This window comes from Acipenser ruthenus, chromosome 30 (genome assembly GCF_902713425.1).
Source record: "Acipenser ruthenus chromosome 30, fAciRut3.2 maternal haplotype, whole genome shotgun sequence".
In the NCBI taxonomy this organism is placed as follows: Eukaryota; Metazoa; Chordata; class Actinopteri; order Acipenseriformes; family Acipenseridae; genus Acipenser; species Acipenser ruthenus.
In genome coordinates, this window is record NC_081218.1 from 4,809,474 (window position 1) to 4,833,093 (window position 23,620).

General features: G+C 45.1%; 1 protein-coding gene across 1 annotated transcript; it reads left to right on the forward strand.

Moving 5' to 3' along the window:
- The first annotated feature begins 463 nt into the window (after positions 1 to 463).
- On the forward strand, positions 464 to 12,021 carry LOC117397690 (homeobox protein six1-like). The gene is made up of 3 exons (XM_033996481.3): positions 464 to 1,649; positions 7,748 to 7,911; positions 10,348 to 12,021. Exons 1-3 carry the CDS (start codon positions 1,263 to 1,265, stop codon positions 10,490 to 10,492), a joined length of 696 nt encoding a protein of 231 aa, XP_033852372.3. The 5' UTR covers positions 464 to 1,262; the 3' UTR covers positions 10,493 to 12,021.
- Positions 12,022 to 23,620: the final 11,599 nt, after the last annotated feature.

The following is a 23,620-nucleotide window of genomic DNA, read 5'->3' on the forward strand; positions in this document are numbered from 1 at the left end:
CCTCTACAAACCAACACACTTGGACTGATTGCTGATTTGCTGAGAGTGTGAGAATATTTCAATTAGATGTTACCATATTGAGATGTTTATCTCTTGACACAAGACCGATCCATTTATCTGTGTGATCTCACCGATATCAGTGACTGTCCAGTTGACCTTAAATTGATTAAGCTGCTTTTCTGTGGACCTCATTTCACTATGAAGGGAGAATGAGAGGGGGGGATAGTATGAGAGAGGAGTGAGGGGGATAGTGTAAGATCCCCCAACTGCAAATAAAATCTAATCTGAGGATTTGCAAATGCTATTATCGCACCAAGCACCCGACAACAAAAAACAAACAAAGCTCCACTCCAGGCTCACTGCAGGCGCTGTTATGCAAAGCTGGATTTGACTGATAGAGGAGGAGTGAGAGAAGAAGGCAGGGTGTTGAATGGACTGACAATGCTGTGACTTCACAGTCAAATCCAGCTTTGCATAACAGAGTCTGGAGTGGAGCGCTGGGACAGGGAGAATGCCCCCCCCCCCTCCTCACTGGATCAGGTTACCCGGGGGGTGAAACCAGACCCCGGGGTCACCCTCCCGCTCGCCAGAGATCCAATAAACAGCCGGCAGGGAAGGCAGGTGAGGAGATCAGTGAGCAAGAACCGAAGACGAGTGACGGGTCTGAACCAGAAACCAGGAACGAGGGAGGAGGCCCGGGACACTATGCCTGAGGCCTGCTATACCTGACTGCCTGCCAGTCTGTCTCTATGTCTTTCTCTCAATGTGTGCCTGCCTGTCTGTACCTCACAGTTCCAGTTCAGAAGGGCAAGCAGGTTTGATCGGGTCAGATCAGGCTTGTTTCTCTCCTTGTCTCTGGGACTCTGAGCTGCAGTCTTACCTCAGCTTTTTCAAGCAGTCAACTACAGTTCAAAACTACCTTTTTTACTGAGCCACTCAAACAACGTGTCAGACTCAGACTCTCTTTCTGGATGTTGTTGTCCTGTTTGCTACTCTGAAGCAGCAGAGCTGGAAAAGAGGAGAGGAGATAATGTGGATCTTGGATTCTGTGTGAGCTGCACTGAACTCTGTGGATCACTCTTGAAAGAACACACCTGTAAATAAATATATTTTAATATAATTTAAATAAAAAAAACAATTTGGTTCCTGGAGTCTATGAGCTACAAGCAGAAAACAAACAAGCTAACCCTGGACTCTGTGGATCAAAGAAGAAACAGAAGAAACCAAACAGCCCCCCCCCCCCTCGTACCCTGGAGCCCGCAATGTCCCCCCCGCCATTCACTCTGGAGCAGGTGGTCTGCGTGTGCGAGGTGCTGCAGAGAGGGGGCAGTATGGAGCAGCTGGGGCACTTCCTGTGCTCCCTGCCGGCCTGTGATTGGCTGCAGCATGATGAGAGCGTGCTGAAGGCGCGGGCTCTGCTGGCGTTTCACTGCGCGGAGTTCGGGGAGCTGTACCGTCTGCTGCAGAGTCGGCCCTTCTCCCCCCACAGCCACCCCGCCCTGCAGCAGCTGTGGTTCCGAGCGCACTACCTGCAGGCAGAGAGGCTGAGGGGCCGACCCCTGGGGGCCGTCGGCAAGTACCGCGTGCGCAGGAAGCACCCCCTGCCCCTCACCATCTGGGACGGGGAGGAGACCAGCTACTGCTTCAAGGTACCGGCTCACTCTCACACTTTCTATCACTCTCACACTCTATCCCTTTCTCTATCACACTCTCTCCCTGTTCCCTCTCTTTCTCCCCGTCCCTTTCTCTATCATTCTATCACTCTTCCTGTCTCATATATACACTCCTCTCTTTTTCTCCCTCTATATCTCTGTCCCACTGTCTCATACATACACTCCTCCCTTCTTTTCTACAGTGCCTTGCGAAAGTATTCGGCCCCCTTGAACTTTGCGACCTTTTGCCACATTTCAGGCTTCAAACATAAAGATATGAAACTGTAATTTTTTGTGAAGAATCAACAACAAGTGGGACACAATCATGAAGTGGAACGAAATTTATTGGATATTTCAAACTTTTTTAACAAATAAAAAACTGAAAAATTGGGCGTGCAAAATTATTCAGCCCCTTTACTTTCAGTGCAGCAAACTCTCTCCAGAAGTTCAGTGAGGATCTCTGAATGGTCCAATGTTGACCTAAATGACTAATGATGATAAATAGAATCCACCTGTGTGTAATCAAGTCTCCGTATAAATGCACCTGCACTGTGATAGTCTCAGAGGTCCGTTTAAAGCGCAGAGAGCATCATGAAGAACAAGGAACACACCAGGCAGGTCCGAGATACTGTTGTGGAGAAGTTTAAAGCCGGATTTGGATACAAAAAGATTTCCCAAGCTTTAAACATCCCAAGGAGCACTGTGCAAGCGATAATATTGAAATGGAAGGAGTATCAGACCACTGCAAATCTACCAAGACCTGGCCGTCCCTCTAAACTTTCAGCTCATACAAGGAGAAGACTGATCAGAGATGCAGCCAAGAGGCCCATGATCACTCTGGATGAACTGCAGAGATCTACAGCTGAGGTGGGAGACTCTGTCCATAGGACAACAATCAGTCGTATACTGCACAAATCTGGCCTTTATGGAAGAGTGGCAAGAAGAAAGCCATTTCTTAAAGATATCCATAAAAAGTGTCGTTTACAGTTTGCCACAAGCCACCTGGGAGACACACCAAACATGTGGAAGAAGGTGCTCTGGTCAGATGAAACCAAAATCGAACTTTTTGGCAACAATGCAAAACGTTATGTTTGGCGTAAAAGCAACACAGCTCATCACCCTGAACACACCATCCCCACTGTCAAACATGGTGGTGGCAGCATCATGGTTTGGGCCTGCTTTTCTTCAGCAGGGACAGGGAAGATGGTTAAAATTGATGGGAAGATGGATGGAGCCAAATACAGGACCATTCTGGAAGAAAACCTGATGGAGTCTGCAAAAGACCTGAGACTGGGACGGAGATTTGTCTTCCAACAAGACAATGATCCAAAACATAAAGCAAAATCTACAATGGAATGGTTCACAAATAAACATATCCAGGTGTTAGAATGGCCAAGTCAAAGTCCAGACCTGAATCCAATCAAGAATCTGTGGAAAGAACTGAAAACTGCTGTTCACAAATGCTCTCCATCCAACCTCACTGAGCTCGAGCTGTTTTGCAAGGAGGAATGGGCAAAAATTTCAGTCTCTCAATGTGCAAAACTGATAGAGACATACCCCAAGCGACTTACAGCTGCAATCGCAGCAAAAGGTGGCGCTACAAAGTATTAACTTAAGGGGGCTGAATAATTTTGCACGGCCAATTTTTCAGTTTTTTATTTGTTAAAAAAGTTTGAAATATCCAATAAATTTCGTTCCACTTCATGATTGTGTCCCACTTGTTGTTGATTCTTCACAAAAAATTACAGTTTCATATCTTTATGTTTGAAGCCTGAAATGTGGCAAAAGGTCGCAAAGTTCAAGGGGGCCGAATACTTTCGCAAGGCACTGTATCTCTTTTTCTCGGCTTCTTCTCTATCTCTCCAGTTTCTAACTAATGACTGGTGTTGTCTTCATTTATTATTCAATATAACACTAAATATAAAAGCGTGTCTTCAGGGTCTCTGGTGTTGTCTGATATCCGCCTGTGTGTTGAATATGAGTCGGCTGTGTAGGAACAATTCAATAATTGATCATTTAATGTTTATCTGGGTTGATTAGTTCAGTTATTAATAGTATTTAATTGACGTGTTACAAAGATCGAGGATTTACTATGAACACACATAGTGAATGTTTAATCAACAATAGTATTTTATTAAGTACACAAATATTAAACAGAAATCAGAAAAGTCAGAAAGTAAATCTCTTAGGCTGTAAGCAGAAATCCAAGTCAAAAAACTCTCACTGCACTCATGCTGGCTAGCAGGCAATTGAAATATGACACCGTCTGTCTCCTCACACACAAGCTGCAGCTCGAGCAGGCTGTGACGTAGCTTGTAGCTTGCTCACACACACACGCCCACATACAAGCACACAGCCTCGACTGAGATGATGCAGACAATCTTAGAATATATCACATTAAGCTTATTAATGCTGTATAGATTAAGGATATGTCAAGTTTACTTTTAAAGAAATTCTTCATACAACAATATGAGGTAGATTACTTATAGTTACTTCATCAAGTTTCACTAAAAGTTATTTCACACTCAGTGTGCAAACTAAATAATTAACAGTTCAATTCTATGTGAATGTGTTACAATTAATTAATTTAGTAGCATGAAAGGAAAGTGAAACTGAAATTTAAGTTTTATGGCAGTCCTCCAGCCGGGCCTCAGTCTCGTTGCTTGTGGTCATTGACTCGCTTACAGCTTGCTTCCTCTTCTTGTGTCCGTTTTCAGGCAGAGTCCCGTCTTGATTCTGTTTTCAGGCAGAGTCCCGAGACACACAGTTTCATTAATGAATCCAGTTACATTTCTAATACACGTTCATGTATTATTATCACATTCAGGGAATAAGTCCCACAGTTCTGTGTTGAATACGAGTCGCCTGTGTGTCTGATACCCGCCTGTGTGTTGAATACGAGTCGGCTGTGTGTCTGATACCCGTCTGTGTGTCTGATACCCGCCTGTGTGTCTGATACCCGCCTGTGTGTTGAATACGAGTCGCCTGTGTGTGGAATATGAGTCGCCTATGTGTCTGATACTCGCCTGTGTGATGAATACTACTTGCCTGTGTGTTGAATACGAGTCGGCTGTGTGATGAATACGAGTTGCCTGTGTGTGGAATACGAGTCGCCTGTGTGTCTGATACCCGCCTGTGTGTTGAATACGAGACGCATGTGTGTCTGATACCCGCCTGTGTGTTGAATACGAGTCGTCTGTGTGTCTGATACCCGTCTGTGTGTCTGATACCCGTCTGTGTGTCTGATACCCGCCTGTGTGTTGAATACGAGTCGCCTGTGTGTCTGATACCCGCCTGTGTGTTGAATACGAGTCGCCTGTGTGTCTGATACCCGTCTGTGTGTCTGATACCCGTCTGTGTGTTTGATACCCGTCTGTGTGTCTGATACCCGCCTGTGTGTTGAATACGAGTCGCCTGTGTGTCTGATACCCGTCTGTGTGTCTGATACCCGCCTGTGTGTTGAATACGAGTCGCCTGTGTGTCTGATACCCGCCTGTGTGTTGAATACGAGTCGCCTGTGTGTCTGATACCCGCCTGTGTGTCTGATACCCGTCTGTGTGTCTGATACCCGTCTGTGTGTCTGATACCCGCCTGTGTGTTGAATACGAGTCGCCTGTGTGTCTGATACCCGCCTGTGTGTTGAATACGAGTCGTCTGTGTGTCTGATACCCGTCTGTGTGTCTGATACCCGCTTGTGTGTCTGATACCCGTCTGTGTGTTGAATACGAGTCGCCTGTGTGTCTGATACCCGCCTGTGTGTTGAATACGAGTCGCCTGTGTGTCTGATACCTGCCTGTGTGTCTGATACCCGTCTGTGTGTTGAATACGAGTCGTCTGTGTGTCTGATACCCGCCTGTGTGTCTGATACCCGTCTGTGTGTTGAATACGAGATGCCTGTGTGTCTGATACCCGCCTGTGTGTTGAATACGAGTCGTCTGTGTGTCTGATACCCGTCTGTGTGTCTGATACCCGCCTGTGTGTCTGATACCCGTCTGTGTGTTGAATACGAGATGCCTGTGTGTCTGATACCCGCCTGTGTGTTGAATACGAGTCGTCTGTGTGTCTGATACCCGTCTGTGTGTCTGATACCCGTCTGTGTGTCTGATACCCGCCTGTGTGTCTGATACCCGCCTGTGTGTTGAATACGAGTCGCCTGTGTGTCTGATACCCGCTTGTGTGTTGAATACGAGTCGTCTGTGTGTCTGATACCCGTCTGTGTGTCTGATACCCGTCTGTGTGTCTGATACCCGCTTGTGTGTTGAATACGAGTCGCCTGTGTGTCTGATACCCGCTTGTGTGTTGAATACGAGTCGTCTGTGTGTCTGATACCCGTCTGTGTGTCTGATACCCGTCTGTGTGTCTGATACCCGCTTGTGTGTTGAATACGAGTCGCCTGTGTGTCTGATACCCGCCTGTGTGTTGAATACGAGTCGCCTGTGTGTCTGATACCCGCCTGTGTGTTGAATACGAGTCGCCTGTGTGTCTGATACCCGCCTGTGTGTCTGATACCCGCCTGTGTGTTGAATACGAATCGCCTGTGTGTCTGATACCCGCCTGTGTGTCTGATACCCGTCTGTGTGTTGAATACGAGATGCCTGTGTGTCTGATACCCGCCTGTGTGTTGAATACGAGTCGCTTGTGTGTCTGATACCCGCCTGTGTGTTGAATACAAGTCACTTGTGTGTCTGATGCCCGCCTGTGTGTCGAATACGAGTCGCTTGTGTGTCTGATACCCGCCTGTGTGTTGAATACAAGTCACTTGTGTGTCTGATGCCCGCCTGTGTGTCTGATACCCGCCTGTGTGTTGAATACAAGTCGCCTGTGTGTCTGATACCCGCCTGTGTGATGAATACGAGTCGCCTGTGTGTCTGATACCCGCCTGTGTGTCTGATACCCGTCCGTGTGTTGAATACGAGTCACTTGTGTGTCTGATGCCCGTCTGTGTGTTGAATACGAGTCACCTGTGTGTCTGATACCCGCCTGTGTGTTGAATACGAGTCGCCTGTGTGTCTGATACCCGTCTGTGTGTCTGATACCCGTCTGTGTGTCTGATACCCGCCTGTGTGTTGAATACGAGACGGCTGTGTGTCTGATACCCGCCTGTGTTTCTGATACCCGCCTGTTTGTTGAATACGAGTCGCCTGTGTGTCTGATACCCGCCTGTGTGTTGAATACGAGTCGCCTGTGTGTCTGATACCCGCCTGTGTATTGAATATGAGTCGGCTGTGTGTGTGTCTGCTGCTCTGGATCACAGCACTGCGCTGGCAGGACTGTCTAGTGATCCCCAGCCCTGAGCAATGCTGCACACTGAAACTGGTTTTGTGAGATTGTTTAACAGAGTTTCTAAAACAGCTGCCGATCACAAGCCCCTGATTAGCAAACCATATGAGAGAGAGCGAGCCGAGCCCAGACTGAACATGTCAAAATGCAAATACATGCAAACTGCTGTGCAGCCTAGCACCACGATGGGGCGGGCATGTGTGTCCTGTGCTACCACACCCCTTACTCACTACAGCCCTGGTGTCAATAATACAGCTCTGGACAAAAGTGTTGCATCACCTAGAATTTTAGGATTGAGCCATAATAATAATTATAAAAACAACTGTATGAACATAATTTAGATATTTTATTTAACATCATGCAGTCAAAGAAACTACTAAATTATATTGTAAAAGTCTACCAAAAGCCATGATCCTAACGGTATTTCATGTTAGATTTTGAAATACCACATTTTTTCGTTTTTGTCAGGTTTTCGTTAAGTTTAAAGTGGTATGCAATTCAATGTGTTAACGTAACATTATTCAACAGGTTTCATTCAACTTTATGAAGCACAATTTGTTAATTCTGAAGAGTGATGCTAAACTTTTGTCCATAGCTGTAGTCTTGGATACTATACTTTGAACCTCCAGCGTATATAAATTCTATCTATATAATACAGTTATTATTATTATTATTATTATTATTATTATTATTATTATTATGGTTATCTCTCACCTGCTCCCTCTCTCCCTCTCCTTCTTTCCCCTCCCTCTCTCCCCTACTCCCTCTCACCTTCCTCCCTTCCCTTCCCTTCCCCCTCCCTCCCTCCCTCCCAGGAGAGATCACGCAGTGTCCTGAGGGAGTGCTACTCTCTGAACCCCTACCCCTCCCCGAGAGAGAAGCGCGAGCTGGCCGGAGTCACGGGGCTGACCGCCACACAGGTCAGCAACTGGTTCAAGAACCGGCGGCAGAGAGACCGGGCTGCCGAAGGCAGAGACAGGTGAGGAGCCCTAACAGAGAGAGCGGGACACTGACAGGGGCAGGTGAGGAGCCCTAACAGAGAGAGCGGGACACTGACAGGGGCAGGTGAGGAGCCTTAATAAAGAGAGAGTGCGACACTGACAGGGGCAGGTGAGGAGCCCTGCTGCACCTCCTAGTGGTCACTTTTCAAACTGCATCACTTCAGGAATTCAGCTCTCGGGGTGGGGGTTGTTTTTGTTTTGTTGGACTAGTTCCACTGGAGAATGACAGAGAACACACACAGAACACACACAGAACACACACAGAACACACACAGAAGTATAGCAGACGTTATATTGAGGCACACTGTCTGCATGTCTGTCTGTATGTCTGTCGATCTCGCTGTTCATATACACTATACACAGATGCTCACAGTCTGTAACTGTCCAGTTAAAAGTATTAGTTTTCTATTCTTGAACAATCTTTCTTCAGTCCATTGTGGTTCTCATTGAAGAGAGGGGAAAGGTTACTCAAGAGAACAGCGTCAGGATAGGTGACCGATTGTGACGTCATTTACTTGACTTCACAGTTGAAGATAATGACTTTGCTTCTTGTAAAGCCCTTGACATCACCCTTATAGAAGAGTCCCATAGTAAAATCACAGTGTAAGCATGGTAAAGCAGTAGAAACTCAATAAGCAGTGTTTGGGAGTAACTCATTACTGTAATCTCATTACATGTAACTCATTACTGTAATCTCATTACTGTAATCTCATTACATGTAACTCATTACTGTAATCTCATTACATGTAACTCATTACTGTAATCGCATTACATGTAACTCATTACTGTAATCGCATTACTGTAATCTCATTACATGTAACTCATTACTGTAATCTCATTACATGTAACTCATTACTGTAATCTCATTACTGTAATCTCATTACATGTAACTCATTACTGTAATCTCATTACATGTAACTCATTACATGTTACTCATTACATGTAACTCATTACATGTAACTCATTACTGTAATCTCATTACATGTAACTCATTACTGTAATCTCATTACATGTAACTCATTACTGTAATCGCATTACTGTAATCTCATTACATGTAACTCATTACTGTAATCTCATTACATGTAACTCATTACTGTAATCTCATTACTGTAATCTCATTACATGTAACTCATTACTGTAATCACATTACTGTAATCTCATTACATGTAACTCATTACTGTAATCTCATTACATGTAACTCATTACTGTAATATCATTACTGTAATCTCATTACATGTAACTCATTACTGTAATCTCATTACATGTAACTCATTACTGTAATCTCATTACTGTAATCTCATTACATGTAACTCATTACTGTAATCTCATTACATGTAACTCATTACATGTTACTCATTACATGTAACTCATTACATGTAACTCATTACTGTAATCTCATTACATGTAACTCATTACTGTAATCTCATTACATGTAACTCATTACTGTAATCGCATTACTGTAATCTCATTACATGTAACTCATTACTGTAATCTCATTACATGTAACTCATTACTGTAATCTCATTACTGTAATCTCATTACATGTAACTCATTACTGTAATCTCATTACTGTAATCTCATTACATGTAACTCATTACTGTAATCTCATTACATGTAACTCATTACTGTAATCTCATTACTGTAATCTCATTACATGTAACTCATTACTGTAATCGCATTACTGTAATCTCATTACATGTAACTCATTACTGTAATCTCATTACATGTAACTCATTACTGTAATCTCATTACATGTAACTCATTACTGTAATCTCATTACTGTAATCTCATTACATGTAACTCATTACTGTAATCTCATTACATGTAACTCATTACTGTAATCTCATTACTGTAATCTCATTACATGTAACTCATTACTGTAATCGCATTACTGTAATCTCATTACATGTAACTCATTACTGTAATCGCATTACTGTAATCTCATTACATTTTTTAGGACCTTGTAACTGTAATGGTTCTAGTAACGGAATGTGGTAATGCGTTACATTTGTGACATAATAACGTAGTTTTAGTTACATTTTAAAAAAAGGGCGACGGCTAATGCATGAAACCAGAAAGCGCTTCAGCAGTACAAGTCAAACCTTACATGTCACTTGAACAGCATCTTGCTAGAGGAGGGAACGAGGGGGTTCGATAGCTGGATCTGCAAAGAATATTACGAGCTGCAGTCTGACCAAACAAACAAAAAAAAACTCTTTAAAATGTAAACTGTGCCTGAGAAGTAGCTATTTGTAACTGTAACTGTAACATGTTTTTCAAAGTAATAAGTCAATGTAACTAACAATTTGTAAGAATAACAGATTACTTATTAAAAGTACCTTCTCCTGCTCTGTCCGTGTGGTATGGCTGGTGTGTTCAGTGTGTTTCTTGATCCTCGTCTCTCTGTCTTGCAGGGAGGGGTGTGAGAGAGGGGCGTACCCGCTGGGCTCCCCTGGGAGGGGGGGGGGGTACCCCAGCTCAGACGAGGAGCTCCCTCGCCACCCGCCTCTCCTAGGGGGTGCTGACGGGGGGCACGGCCACACAGCGCTCACAGGATGAAGGAGCTGGAACGAAGAAGGAAACACTTCATTTTACAAACGTTTTCACAAAGTTTTTTTCTAGTCAAAGCGTTTATTCAAAGATGATCTCCTGTTACATTGTTAGTAGAGGGTGCTGACACTCGGAATTGCCTTTAAGAAGTATTTAGTGTCCAATACTAAACAAATCCATTCATTAACGTGTTCATTTCAAAACAAGAAAAGCTGTCCTTCCCTCTGTTTACAACTGCGCACCAATCAATGGTAATTAACTGAGTTCTTTAAAAGCCGACTGGAAGCCAATTTTCCTCTCATCCTGGGCGCTGACATCTTCACTGCCAAAATATTCTTCCAATCGCTTTTTAAAACATTGAAATCAACACAATAATTAACATATTTGTTTAATACCTGCTGATAAATTCTTAAAAGCGATTAGGAGTACCAGCATCAGAACACTCATTCTGTTTTGCTTAAGTTTTATTTCAAACAGACGTGACAAATTAGGTTAATTGCTCATCGCTGATCCTCATTTCATTCTTGCAGTCACCCAGTTTATTGTTATTATTTATTTCTTAGCAGACGCCCTTATCCAGGGCGACTTACAATTGTTACAAGATATCACATTATACAGATAACACAATATTTTTATATACAATTACCCATTTATACAGTTTTTACTGGAGCAATCTAGGTAAAGTACCTTGCTCAAGGGTACAGCAGCAGTGTCCCCCACGTGGGATTGAACCCCCAACCTGCCGGTCAAGAGTCCAGAGCCCTAACCACTACTCCACACTGCTTTTGTTATTTTTACTCGTTTAACAAAGTTGTCCCAACATATTTTCTATTCAGCATAAAATACCCAGTACAGAGTGTACACTGATATAGCAAGTCCAGCATTTAAAATCTTCTTGATTTATAGCAAAGAAAAGAAATATCTTAACCCCAGTCTTTAATTAGTAGTTGTCTCTTTATTACGATGCAGAGACAGCTTAACAACGACTAATTAACATTTAAAGGGAGGTAGAGATTTGGAAAATAAAAACTGCAAAGTTCAAGCCCCAGTTATACCTTATAATACATGTGCAGTACAGCCTACCAGCATCGCTTGGGACCGGAGAATTGTGCCGGATTATATATAATATGTGCAGTTTACAGAGGTACTGGAAAATCTAATACTGTACCTAAACAAAATGAAAGTAGAAATGAGCCGGTGTTCTGGAATCATGCCGGATTCTAGAATAGCCAGGTTCCGGATTGTAGAGTGGATCATTCCGTTCATTTCAATAGGGGTGTGATTGGTCTGTAGAGGGGCTGGATTAGACAGGGTTTGCTGTGTGTTTTTTTACAGTCCTGGGCAGGGCAGGATCTGTTGAAATGCTAACATATCTTAAAGAACCTCTCTTTGTCAGAACTGAGGATGAGGAAAACCTATAGAGACGTATCCAGAATCAATCAGGGGCATAAAAGTGTGTGTTTGTTTGTAAAAAAAAAACAACTCATTGACCATCCAGTGTGCTGTGGAGAACGATAATAAAACAACGATGAAAACACCCTGCCGGGACTTGCTTTAGATTCCTCTGTGCTGCTTGTGTGTGTTTATTCAGTAAATAAAGGTGTCTCCCATCCCTGGTGCTAACACCTGTCACAGTCACCTCTAGCACAGTGACAGTCCACTGAGAAACTGGGAGTCAACTAAACGTCACTCTGTTCTGTTAACGCCATGTAGACAGCCCCGCATCGTGTATTGTAATTGTATTCAGCTGCTTGAATTGCAATGGGAAGTAATTGGGAAGCGTGCGGTTTCACATGGAGTCCATTACACCGTGTAACAGATTTTTTTTTTTTTTTTTGGTTCCTGGGTAGTAAGTGTTATTTCCTAATTGCTTATGCCTCAAAAGTATAGAAAATGGCTATTATTCCCCACAAACTTTGCTTTTGTGACCAGGACAGTGATATTTTGAAATTTACCTATTTTCCAGAACATTCCAGATAGATTCAGTGCTGAGTAAATTTGGAGTAACTTCTAGAACTTTCTAGAACTTTCCAGTAATATAAATAGTAGTACAAATACAGGGACCTTAAGCCCACCAGTTCAGTTTAGTTCCAGCTGCCTAAGTGGATACATATCTGCATTTTTCTGAGATGGCATCAAGGTCATAGGAGACTTCAAAATGGTGGCATTCCTGATGGGTCTCCAAGGCGGTTTTACCAAGTTTCCCTGCTATCTTTGCTTTTGGGACAGCAGGGACACCAAGGCGCACTACCACAGGCGGGACTGGCCACAGCGGACCGAGTTCTCTGTGGGGAGGAACAACGTCAAGTGGGAGCCACTGGTCGACCCCCGGAAGGTGCTGATGCCACCACTGCACATCAAATTGGGCCTTATGAAACAATTTGTCAGAGCTCTAGATAAGGAGTCGGCAGCCTTCAAGTACCTTCAAGACTTCTTCCCTAAGCTGTCTGAGGCAAAGGTCAAAGCCGGTGTCTTCGTCGGACCACAGATAAAGAAGATCCTGGAGTGCAATGAATTCCCCAAGAAGCTCACTAGTAAGGAGAAAGCGGCTTGGAACAGCTTTGTCGCAGTGGTTCGGGGCTTTCTGGGCAATCACAAGGCCGAAAACTATGTGGAGCTGGTTGAGACTCTGGTGAAGAACTACGGCACAATGGGCTGTAGGATGTCCCTCAAAATCCATATCCTTGATGCTTATCTTGATAAATTCAAGGAGAATATGGGAGCGTACTCGGAGGAGCAAGGCGAGCGCTTCCACCAGGATATACTGGACTTTGAACGCCGCTACCAAGGACAGTATAATGAGAACATGATGGGAGACTACATTTGGGGGCTGATTCGTGAAAGTGATTTACAGTATAATCGTAAATCTCGAAAAACTACTCACTTCTAAATCTTTTGTAGTCATTTTTGTATTACTTCAGTATAAATACATGTTAATTTGGATTCATATGTTGTTTTTTTCTGACTTTATGTGAACGAAAAGACACAAATTCGCCCGTTTTCTCATTGGAAATAGGTAAATTTCAAAATATCACTGTCCTGGTCACAAAAGCAAAGTTTGTGGGGAATAATAGCCATTTTCTATACTTTTGAGGCATAAGCAATTAGGAAATAACACTTACTACCCAGGAACAAAAATTGTGTTACATAGTGTTATCATGTAAATGACATTTAAAAACACAAATAAACTAAAAAAAAACAAGCAGTTTTTAAAAAACATATTGCACACACAGCACAGTGGTATGAAACAGTATGTTCACAAATAGAGACCCAGACATTATCAAATACATGATTTATTCATGTTTCTTTAAATAGTGACGATCCATTCCACAATTTAAAACCCAATATACTGGACTCTGTCAAATTGGTAGTCTTTCAACCCTAGTCTCCAGTATTAGAGGAATTTAGTTTCACTAATTATTATTATTGATTAAACAATCGTGAATACAATGGACTTCACAATCAAATGAAGGCACCTGAACACTTTCAACAGGAATACATAAGAAGGTTCCTGGTTGATCTCTAAACTTTGTCAAGTCTTGTCTTAAGTTGCTCCCGAGTGTTGCATCCAGTAAAGGCGCTCCTGGCAGGATGTGCCCTATAGCCTGGAGATCGCTGGTTCGAATCCAGGCTATGTCACAGCTGACCGTGACCGAGAGTTCCTAGGGGGCGGCGCACAATTGGCTGAGCGCTGCCCGGGTAGGGAGGGCTTAGGTCGGCAGGGGAATCCACGGCTCACCGCGCATCAGCGACCCCTCTGGCCGATAGGGCGCCTGTGGCTCTGCAGCGGAGCCGCCAGATCTGTGTTGTCCTCCGGCACTATAGGTCTGGTGGCATTGCTGTGGATCTGCAGTGCGAAAAATGACGGCTTGGAAGGAGCACGTTTCGGAGGACGCATGTTCCAGGCTCCGTTTCCCGAGTCGGCGGGGGGGTTGCGAGCGGTGAGCCGGGGATACAGATAATAATTGGGCATGCTAAATTGGGGTGAAAATCGGGGTAAAAATAATTGGCGAAGACTAAATTTATAAAAAAAAAAAAAAAAAAAAAAAAAAAGTCTTGTCTTAAAGGACCCCAGTGATTCAGCATGACTGGATAACCCATGCCACCCCCTCACCACTCTCTGTGTGAAGAAGTGTCTCCTTCAACAACATGACTAGGCAGCCCATTCCATCCCCTCACCACTCTCTGTGTGAAGAAGTGTCTCCTTCAACAACATGACTAGGCAGCCCCTTCCATCCCCTCACCACTCTCTGTGTGAAGAAGTGTCTCCTTCAACAACATGACTAGGCAGCCCATTCCATCCCCTCACCACTCTCTGTGTGAAGAAGAGTCTCCTTCAACAACATGACTAGGCAGCCCATTCCATCCCCCCCACCACTCTCTGTGTGAAGAAGTGTCTCCTTCAACAACATGACTAGGCAGCCCCTTCCATCCCCTCACCACTCTCTGTGTGAAGAAGTGTCTCCTTCAACAACATGACTAGGCAGCCCATTCCATCCCCTCACCACTCTCTGTGTGAAGAAGCGTCTCCTTCAACAACATGACTAGGCAGCCCATTCCATCCCCCCCACCACTCTCTGTGTGAAGAAGTGTCTCCTTCAACAACATGACTAGGCAGCCCATTCCATCCCCTCACCACTCTCTGTGTGAAGAAGTGTCTCCTTCAACAGCATGACTAGGCAGCCCATTCCATCCCCTCACCACTCTCTGTGTGAAGAAGTGTCTCCTTCAACAACATGACAAGGCAGCCCATTCCATCCCCTCACCACTGTGTGAAGAAGTGTCTCCTTCAACAACATGACTAGGCAGCCCATTCCATCCCCTCACCACTCTCTGTGTGAAGAAGTGTCTCCTTCAACAACATGACTAGGCAGCCCATTCCATCCCCTCACCACTCTCTGTGTGAAGAAGCGTCTCCTTCAACAACATGACTAGGCAGCCCATTCCATCCCCCCCACCACTCTCTGTGTGAAGAAGTGTCTCCTTCAACAACATGACTAGGCAGCCCATTCCATCCCCTCACCACTCTCTGTGTGAAGAAGTGTCTCCTTCAACAGCATGACTAGGCAGCCCATTCCATCCCCTCACCACTCTCTGTGTGAAGAAGTGTCTCCTTCAACAACATGACAAGGCAGCCCATTCCATCCCCTCACCACTGTGTGAAGAAGTGTCTCCTTCAACAACATGACTAGGCAGCCCATTCCATCCCCTCACCACTCTCTGTGTGAAGAAGAGTCTCCTTCAACAACATGACTAGGCAGCCCATTCCATCCCCCCCACCACTCTCTGTGTGAAGAAGTGTCTCCTTCAACAACATGACTAGGCAGCCCCTTCCATCCCCTCACCACTCTCTGTGTGAAGAAGTGTCTCCTTCAACAACATGACTAGGCAGCCCATTCCATCCCCTCACCACTCTCTGTGTGAAGAAGCGTCTCCTTCAACAACATGACTAGGCAGCCCATTCCATCCCCCCCACCACTCTCTGTGTGAAGAAGTGTCTCCTTCAACAACATGACTAGGCAGCCCATTCCATCCCCTCACCACTCTCTGTGTGAAGAAGTGTCTCCTTCAACAGCATGACTAGGCAGCCCATTCCATCCCCTCACCACTCTCTGTGTGAAGAAGTGTCTCCTTCAACAACATGACAAGGCAGCCCATTCCATCCCCTCACCACTGTGTGAAGAAGTGTCTCCTTCAACAACATGACTAGGCAGCCCATTCCATCCCCTCACCACTCTCTGTGTGAAGAAGTGTCTCCTTCAACAACATGACTAGGCAGCCCCTTCCATCCCCTCACCACTCTCTGTGTGAAGAAGTGTCTCCTTCAACAACATGACTAGGCAGCCCATTCCATCCCCTCACCACTCTCTGTGTGAAGAAGCGTCTCCTTCAACAACATGACTAGGCAGCCCATTCCATCCCCCCCACCACTCTCTGTGTGAAGAAGTGTCTCCTTCAACAACATGACTAGGCAGCCCATTCCATCCCCTCACCACTCTCTGTGTGAAGAAGTGTCTCCTTCAACAGCATGACTAGGCAGCCCATTCCATCCCCTCACCACTCTCTGTGTGAAGAAGTGTCTCCTTCAACAACATGACAAGGCAGCCCATTCCATCCCCTCACCACTGTGTGAAGAAGTGTCTCCTTCAACAACATGACTAGGCAGCCCATTCCATCCCCTCACCACTCTCTGTGTGAAGAAGTGTCTCCTTCAACAACATGACTAGGCAGCCCATTCCATCCCCTCACCACTCTCTGTGTGAAGAAGCGTCTCCTTCAACAACATGACTAGGCAGCCCCTTCCATCCCCTCACCACTCTCTGTGTGAAGAAGTGTCTCCTTCAACAACATGACTAGGCAGCCCATTCCATCCCCTCACCACTCTGTGTGAAGAAGTGTCTCCTTCAACAACATGACTAGGCAGCCCATTCCATCCCCTCACCACTCTCTGTGTGAAGAAGTGTCTCCTTCAACAACATGACTAGGCAGCCCATTCCATCCCCTCACCACTCTCTGTGTGAAGAAGTGTCTCCTTCAACAACATGACTAGGCAGCCCATTCCATCCCCTCACCACTCTCTGCGTGAAGAAGTGTCTCCTTCAACAACATGACTAGGCAGCCCATTCCATCCCCTCACCACTCTCTGCGTGAAGAAGCGTCTCCTTCAACAACATGACTAGGCAGCCCATTCCATCCCCTCACCACTCTCTGTGTGAAGAAGTGTCTCCTTCAACAACATGACTAGGCAGCCCATTCCATCCCCTCACCACTCTCTGTGTGAAGAAGTGTCTCCTTCAACAGCATGACTAGGCAGCCCATTCCATCCCCTCACCACTCTCTGTGTGAAGAAGTGTCTCCTTCAACAACATGACTAGGCCGCCCATTCCATCCCCTCATCACTCTCTGTGTGAAGAAGCGTCTCCTTCAACAACATGACTAGGCAGCCCATTCCACCCCCTCATCACTCTCTGTGTGAAGAAGTGTCTCCTTCAACAACATGACTAGGCAGCCCATCCCATCCCCTCACCACTCTCTGTGTGAAGAAGTGTCTCCTTCCCTCTGTCCTAATCTGTCTCCACTTCACTTCCACACTGTGTCCTGTGGTCCTGGTTTCTGTGCTGTGTTCACAGTAATGGGTTAACTATGTCAACTCCGTTTAGGATTGTAAAGTCTTCACTCACGTCTCCCCTAGTGCAGCAGCAATAATGTGATCACCAGTCTCTCTGTTTTCTTCTTGGCTTTAGTGACTGAGTAAAGGTACAACAGGGCGGGCTCATAAATAATTAAAGAATGCTGCTGCTTGCTCCAGCATCCATCATTTTCCAATGATCCTTTACTAACAAATATCTCTCAGTTGAGAGGAGGATGGGGGGCCGTGTAGACGTGCATTAGATGTATCTGGAGTGACGTGACTTAACCAGCAGGCTAAATAATAGAGGCACCCGACTGTGACCTGTGTGTTATAGAATGGAACTGTGGAACTAGGCTGTCTGGTCTGAGGCACTGCGTTACTAAAACACACGTACTCTGTGCCTGTACCTTCAATCTGCGTCTGCTCTATACTGGCGTATTAACATCAAGCCAAACTGCCCGGCGTTACAGCTGCTTCTACTCATTCTTTAACAACTCCCCCTTGTGGACACTGGTAGCACAGCAACTTGCTTGACATGAGGTGTAACTGCAGTGTACAGAAATGGAAAAAAAGAGTAATCATTGCAAGAAATATATATTAAATCATAACATCTATATTAAGAAAGCTAAACACACGCCAAAAAAGAAAAAAAGTATATTATATATATAATACATGGATGAAGGCTATATTTGCATCCTGAGCCATTTGAAAAAAAGGCATAATACCACAGTAGTGAGGTCAAAAAGTGATAATTCCTCTAGAGGAAAATATACTTGAACTCTGACCCCTTCGACTCACTTTCAATAAATGTTCACCTATAAGTGGAGATATTTCCAAGCTTGGTGTCTGGCTGGCGTTTACGCCCTCCTAGGAGGACTGTTCTCCCCCAATGGAGCCTCAATGTTGTACTGGAGGCTCACGAAGGCCCTGTTCGAGCCCATACACTCCATAGAGTTGAAGTACCTGTCTATGAAGACAGCCTTCCTCTTGGCTATCACCTCCGCTAAGCGGGTCAGTGAGCTGCAGCCGCTGTCTGTGTACAGCTCCTGTATGCATATTTGGGAGGATGGCAGCAGGGTGTCTCTGTGCACCAACCCTGCTTTCCTCCCCAAGGTGATCACAGCCTTCCACATTAATCAGTCTGTGGAACTGGAGTCCTTCCATCCACCCCCGTTTGCTTCAACAGAGGATGAGAGATTGAATTTCTTCTGCCCAGTGCAGGCATTGAGATGCTACGTGCATAGGACAAGAGCTCTGCGTCAATCTGACCAGCTCTTCGTCTGTCACGGGACATGGAACCTAGGACAGCCCCTCTCTAAGCAGCGTCTGTCACACTGGATTGTGGATACAGTCTCGACTGCGTATAATAGTGCTGGCTTGCCCCCACCTGGTAGGGTAGCCGCACACTTCACTAGAGGGTTGGCTACATCTTCAGAGGTGCCTCGATGTTTGATATTTGTATTTTGGCTAGCTGGGCTATGCCGCTTACCTTCTCCAGGTTTTACCGTATTAATGTGGTAGACCCTGTCTTGCCTTCTGTAGGCACAAGGGTCCTTGAGGGTGTAAGTTCACACCGCTAACCTCTGGGTTAGACAGTGCTTGTGCGTCCTTCATTTGCTGTCGTTCCTTCTCCCTCGCGACTGCTCTGGTATACATTATCCCATACGTAATGTCATTGGTGGTCGTCTTCGAATTGAAAAGAGAAGACGACCGCCAACCGCGAGGTCGCATCGGTCTCCCTCACGGGTTCGACGGAAAAAGAGAAATGGCTTCCTCGGGATGACAGCTTTATCCCCTCGGTGGGCGGGACCAAGGGCATCATCCCAGGAAGGGGCCTATCGGCAGCTCTGGTATAGAGAGCTCAGCGATACCTATCCAATGGGCAGGCATATCCCATACATAATGTCATTGGTGGTCGTCTTCTCTTTCAGGGAACCAGGGTTACGGTAAGTAGCCTAACATTTTGGCCCATGCTTTTCCCATTGTTATACTCTGTGCTTTATGGTGCTTACCTATGCTTTAGTGTACCCATGCTTTCAACGTGCTTTATTACACTTTTCTCTGCTATTACTTTGGGACACTATTATAAGGGTTAGTTTACCATGGTGTATTTTTAATACGGGTTATCATACATATCTGTGCTTTGCAATGCTTAGCCATGCTTTCACTGTGCTTTATTACGCTTTGCAATATTTTTTTACTTGACAACACAGTTTAACAGTTTTGCAGCCATGACGACAGATTCGATTCTAGCCGGATAAGAATGAAATGCAATCGAGCAACCGAAGACCCGATTAGTTGAAGCATGTTGCTGTGAAAGTTTGTTTAGAATAGCCTACTTTTAAAATGTATTTAATATCACAAGGCCGAAAACTATGTGGAGCTGGTTGGTGAAGAACTACGGCACAATGGGCTGTAGGATGTCCCTCAAAGTCCATATCCTTGATGCTCATCTTGATAAATTCAAGGAGAACATGGGAGCGTACTCGGAGGAGCAAGGCGAGCGCTTCCACCAGGATATACTGGACTTTGAACGCCGCTACCAAGGACAGTATAACGAGAACATGATGGGAGACTACATTTGGGGGCTGATTCGTGAAAATGATTTACAGTATAATTGTAAATCTCGAAAAACTACTCACTTCTAAATCTTTTGTAGTCATTTTTGTATTACTTCAGTATAAATACATGTTAATTTGGATTCATATGTTGTTTTTTTCTGACTTTATGTGAACGAAAAGACACAAATTCGCCCGTTTTCTCATTGGAAATAGGTAAATTTCAAAATATCACTGTCCTGGTCACAAAAGCAAAGTTTGTGGGGAATAATAGCCATTTTCTATACTTTTGAGGCATAAGCAATTAGGAAATAACACTTACTACCCAGGAACAAAAATTGTGTTACATAGTGTTATCATGTAAATGACATTTAAAAACACAAATAAACTAAAAAAAACACAAGCAGTTTTTAAAAAATATATTGCACACACAGCACAGTGGTATGAAACAGTATGTTCACAAATAGAGACCCAGACATTATCAAATACATGATTTATTCATGTTTCTTTAAATAGTGACGATCCATTCCACAATTTAAAACCCAATATACTGGACTCTGTCAAATTGGTAGTCTTTCAACCCTAGTCTCCAGTATTAGAGGAATTTAGTTTCACTAATTATTATTATTGATGAAACAATCGTGAATACAATGGACTTCACAATCAAATGAAGGCACCAGAACACTTTCAACAGGAATACATAAGAAGGTTCCTGGTTGATCTCTAAACTTTGTCAAGTCTTGTCTTAAAGGACCCCAGTGATTCAGCATGACTGGATAACCCATGCCACCCCCTCACCACTCTCTGTGTGAAGAAGTGTCTCCTTCAACAACATGACTAGGCAGCCCATTCCATCCCCTCACCACTCTCTGTGTGAAGAAGTGTATCCTTCAACAACATGACTAGGCAGCCCATTCCATCCCCTCACCACTCTCTGTGTGAAGAAGTGTCTCCTTCAACAACATGACTAGGCAGCCCATTCCATCCCCTCACCACTCTCTGCGTGAAGAAGTGTCTCCTTCAACAACATGACTAGGCAGCCCATTCCATCCCCTCACCACTCTCTGTGTGAAGAAGCGTCTCCTTCAACAACATGACTAGGCAGCCCATTCCATCCCCTCACCACTCTCTGTGTGAAGAAGTGTCTCCTTCAACAACATGACTAGGCAGCCCATTCCATCCCCTCACCACTCTCTGTGTGAAGAAGTGTCTCCTTCAACAGCATGACTAGGCAGCCCATTCCATCCCCTCACCACTCTTTGTGTGAAGAAGTGTCTCCTTCCCTCTGTCCTAATCTGTCTCCACTTCACTTCCACACTGTGTCCTGTGGTCCTGGTTTCTGTGCTGTGTTCACAGTAATGGGTTAACTATGTCAGCTCCTTTTAGGATTGTAAAGTCTTCACTCACGTCTCCCCTAGTGCAGCAGCAATAATGTGATCACCAGTCTCTCTGTTTTCTTCTTGGCTTTAGTGACTGAGTAAAGGTACAGCAGGGCGGGCTCATAAATAATTAAAGAATGCTGCTGCTTGCTCCAGCATCCATCATTTTCCAATGATCCTTTACTAACAAATATCTCTCAGTTGAGAGGAGGATGGGGGGCCGTGTAGACGTGCATTAGATGTATCTGGAGTGACGTGACTTAACCAGCAGGCTAAATAATAGAGGCACCCGACTGTGACCTGTGTGTTATAGAATGGAACTGTGGAACTAGGCTGTCTGGTCTGAGGCATTGCGTTACTAAAACACACGTACTCTGTGCCTGTACCTTCAATCTGCGTCTGCTCTATACTGGCGTATTAACATCAAGCCAAACTGCCCGGCGTTACAGCTGCTTCTGCTCATTCTTTAACAACTCCCCCTTGTGGACACTGGTAGCACAGCAACTTGCTTGACATGAGGTGTAACTGCAGTGTACAGAAATGGAAAAAAAGAGTAATCATTGCAAGAAATATATATTAAATCATAACATCTATATTAAGAAAGCTAAACACACGCCAAAAAAGAAAAAAAGTATATTATATATATAATACATGGATGAAGGCTATATTTGCATCCTGAGCCATTTGAAAAAAAGGCATAATACCACAGTAGTGAGGTCAAAAAGTGATAATTCCTCTAGAGGAAAATATACTTGAACTCTGACCCCTTCGACTCACTTTCAATAAATGTTCACCTATAAGTGGAGATATTTCCAAGCTTGGTGTCTGGCTGGCGTTTACGCCCTCCTAGGAGGACTGTTCTCCCCCAATGGAGCCTCAATGTTGTACTGGAGGCTCACGAAGGCCCTGTTCGAGCCCATACACTCCATAGAGTTGAAGTACCTGTCTATGAAGACAGCCTTCCTCTTGGCTATCACCTCCGCTAAGCGGGTCAGTGAGCTGCAGCCGCTGTCTGTGTACAGCTCCTGTATGCATATTTGGGAGGATGGCAGCAGGGTGTCTCTGTGCACCAACCCTGCTTTCCTCCCCAAGGAGATCACAGCCTTCCACATTAATCAGTCTGTGGAACTGGAGTCCTTCCATCCACCCCCGTTTGCTTCAACAGAGGATGAGAGATTGAATTTCTTCTGCCCAGTGCGGGCATTGAGATGCTACGTGCATAGGACAAGAGCTCTGCGTCAATCTGACCAGCTCTTCGTCTGTCACGGGACACAGACCCTAGGACAGCCCCTCTCTAAGCAGCGTCTGTCACACTGGATTGTGGATACAGTCTCGACTGCGTATAATAGTGATGGCTTGCCCCCACCTGGTAGGGTAGCCGTACACTTCACTAGAGGGTTGGCTACATCTTCAGAGGTGCCTCGATGTTTGATATTTGTATTTTGGCTAGCTGGGCTATGCCGCTTACCTTCTCCAGATTTTACCGTATTAATGTGGTAGACCCTGCCTTGCCTTCTGTAGGCACAAGGGTCCTTGATGGTGTAAGTTCACACCGCTAACCTCTGGGTTAGACAGTGCTTGTGCATCCTTCATTTGCTGTCGTTCCTTCTCCCTCGCGACGGCTCTGGTATACATTATCCCATACGTAATGTCATTGGTGGTCGTCTTCGAATTGAAAAGAGAAGACGACCGCCAACCGCGAGGTCGCATCGGTCTCCCTCACGGGTTCGACGGAAAAAGAGAAATGGCTTCCTCGGGATGACAGCTTTATCCCCTCGGTGGGCGGGACCAAGGGCATCATCCCAGGAAGGGGCCTATCGGCAGCTCTGGTATAGAGAGCTCAGCGATACCTATCCAATGGGCAGGCATATCCCATACATAATGTCATTGGTGGTCGTCTTCTCTTTCAGGGAACCAGGGTTACGGTAAGTAGCCTAACATTTTGGCCCATGCTTTTCCCATTGTTATACTCTGTGCTTTATGGTGCTTACCTATGCTTTAGTGTACCCATGCTTTCAACGTGCTTTATTACACTTTTCTCTGCTATTACTTTGGGACACTATTATAA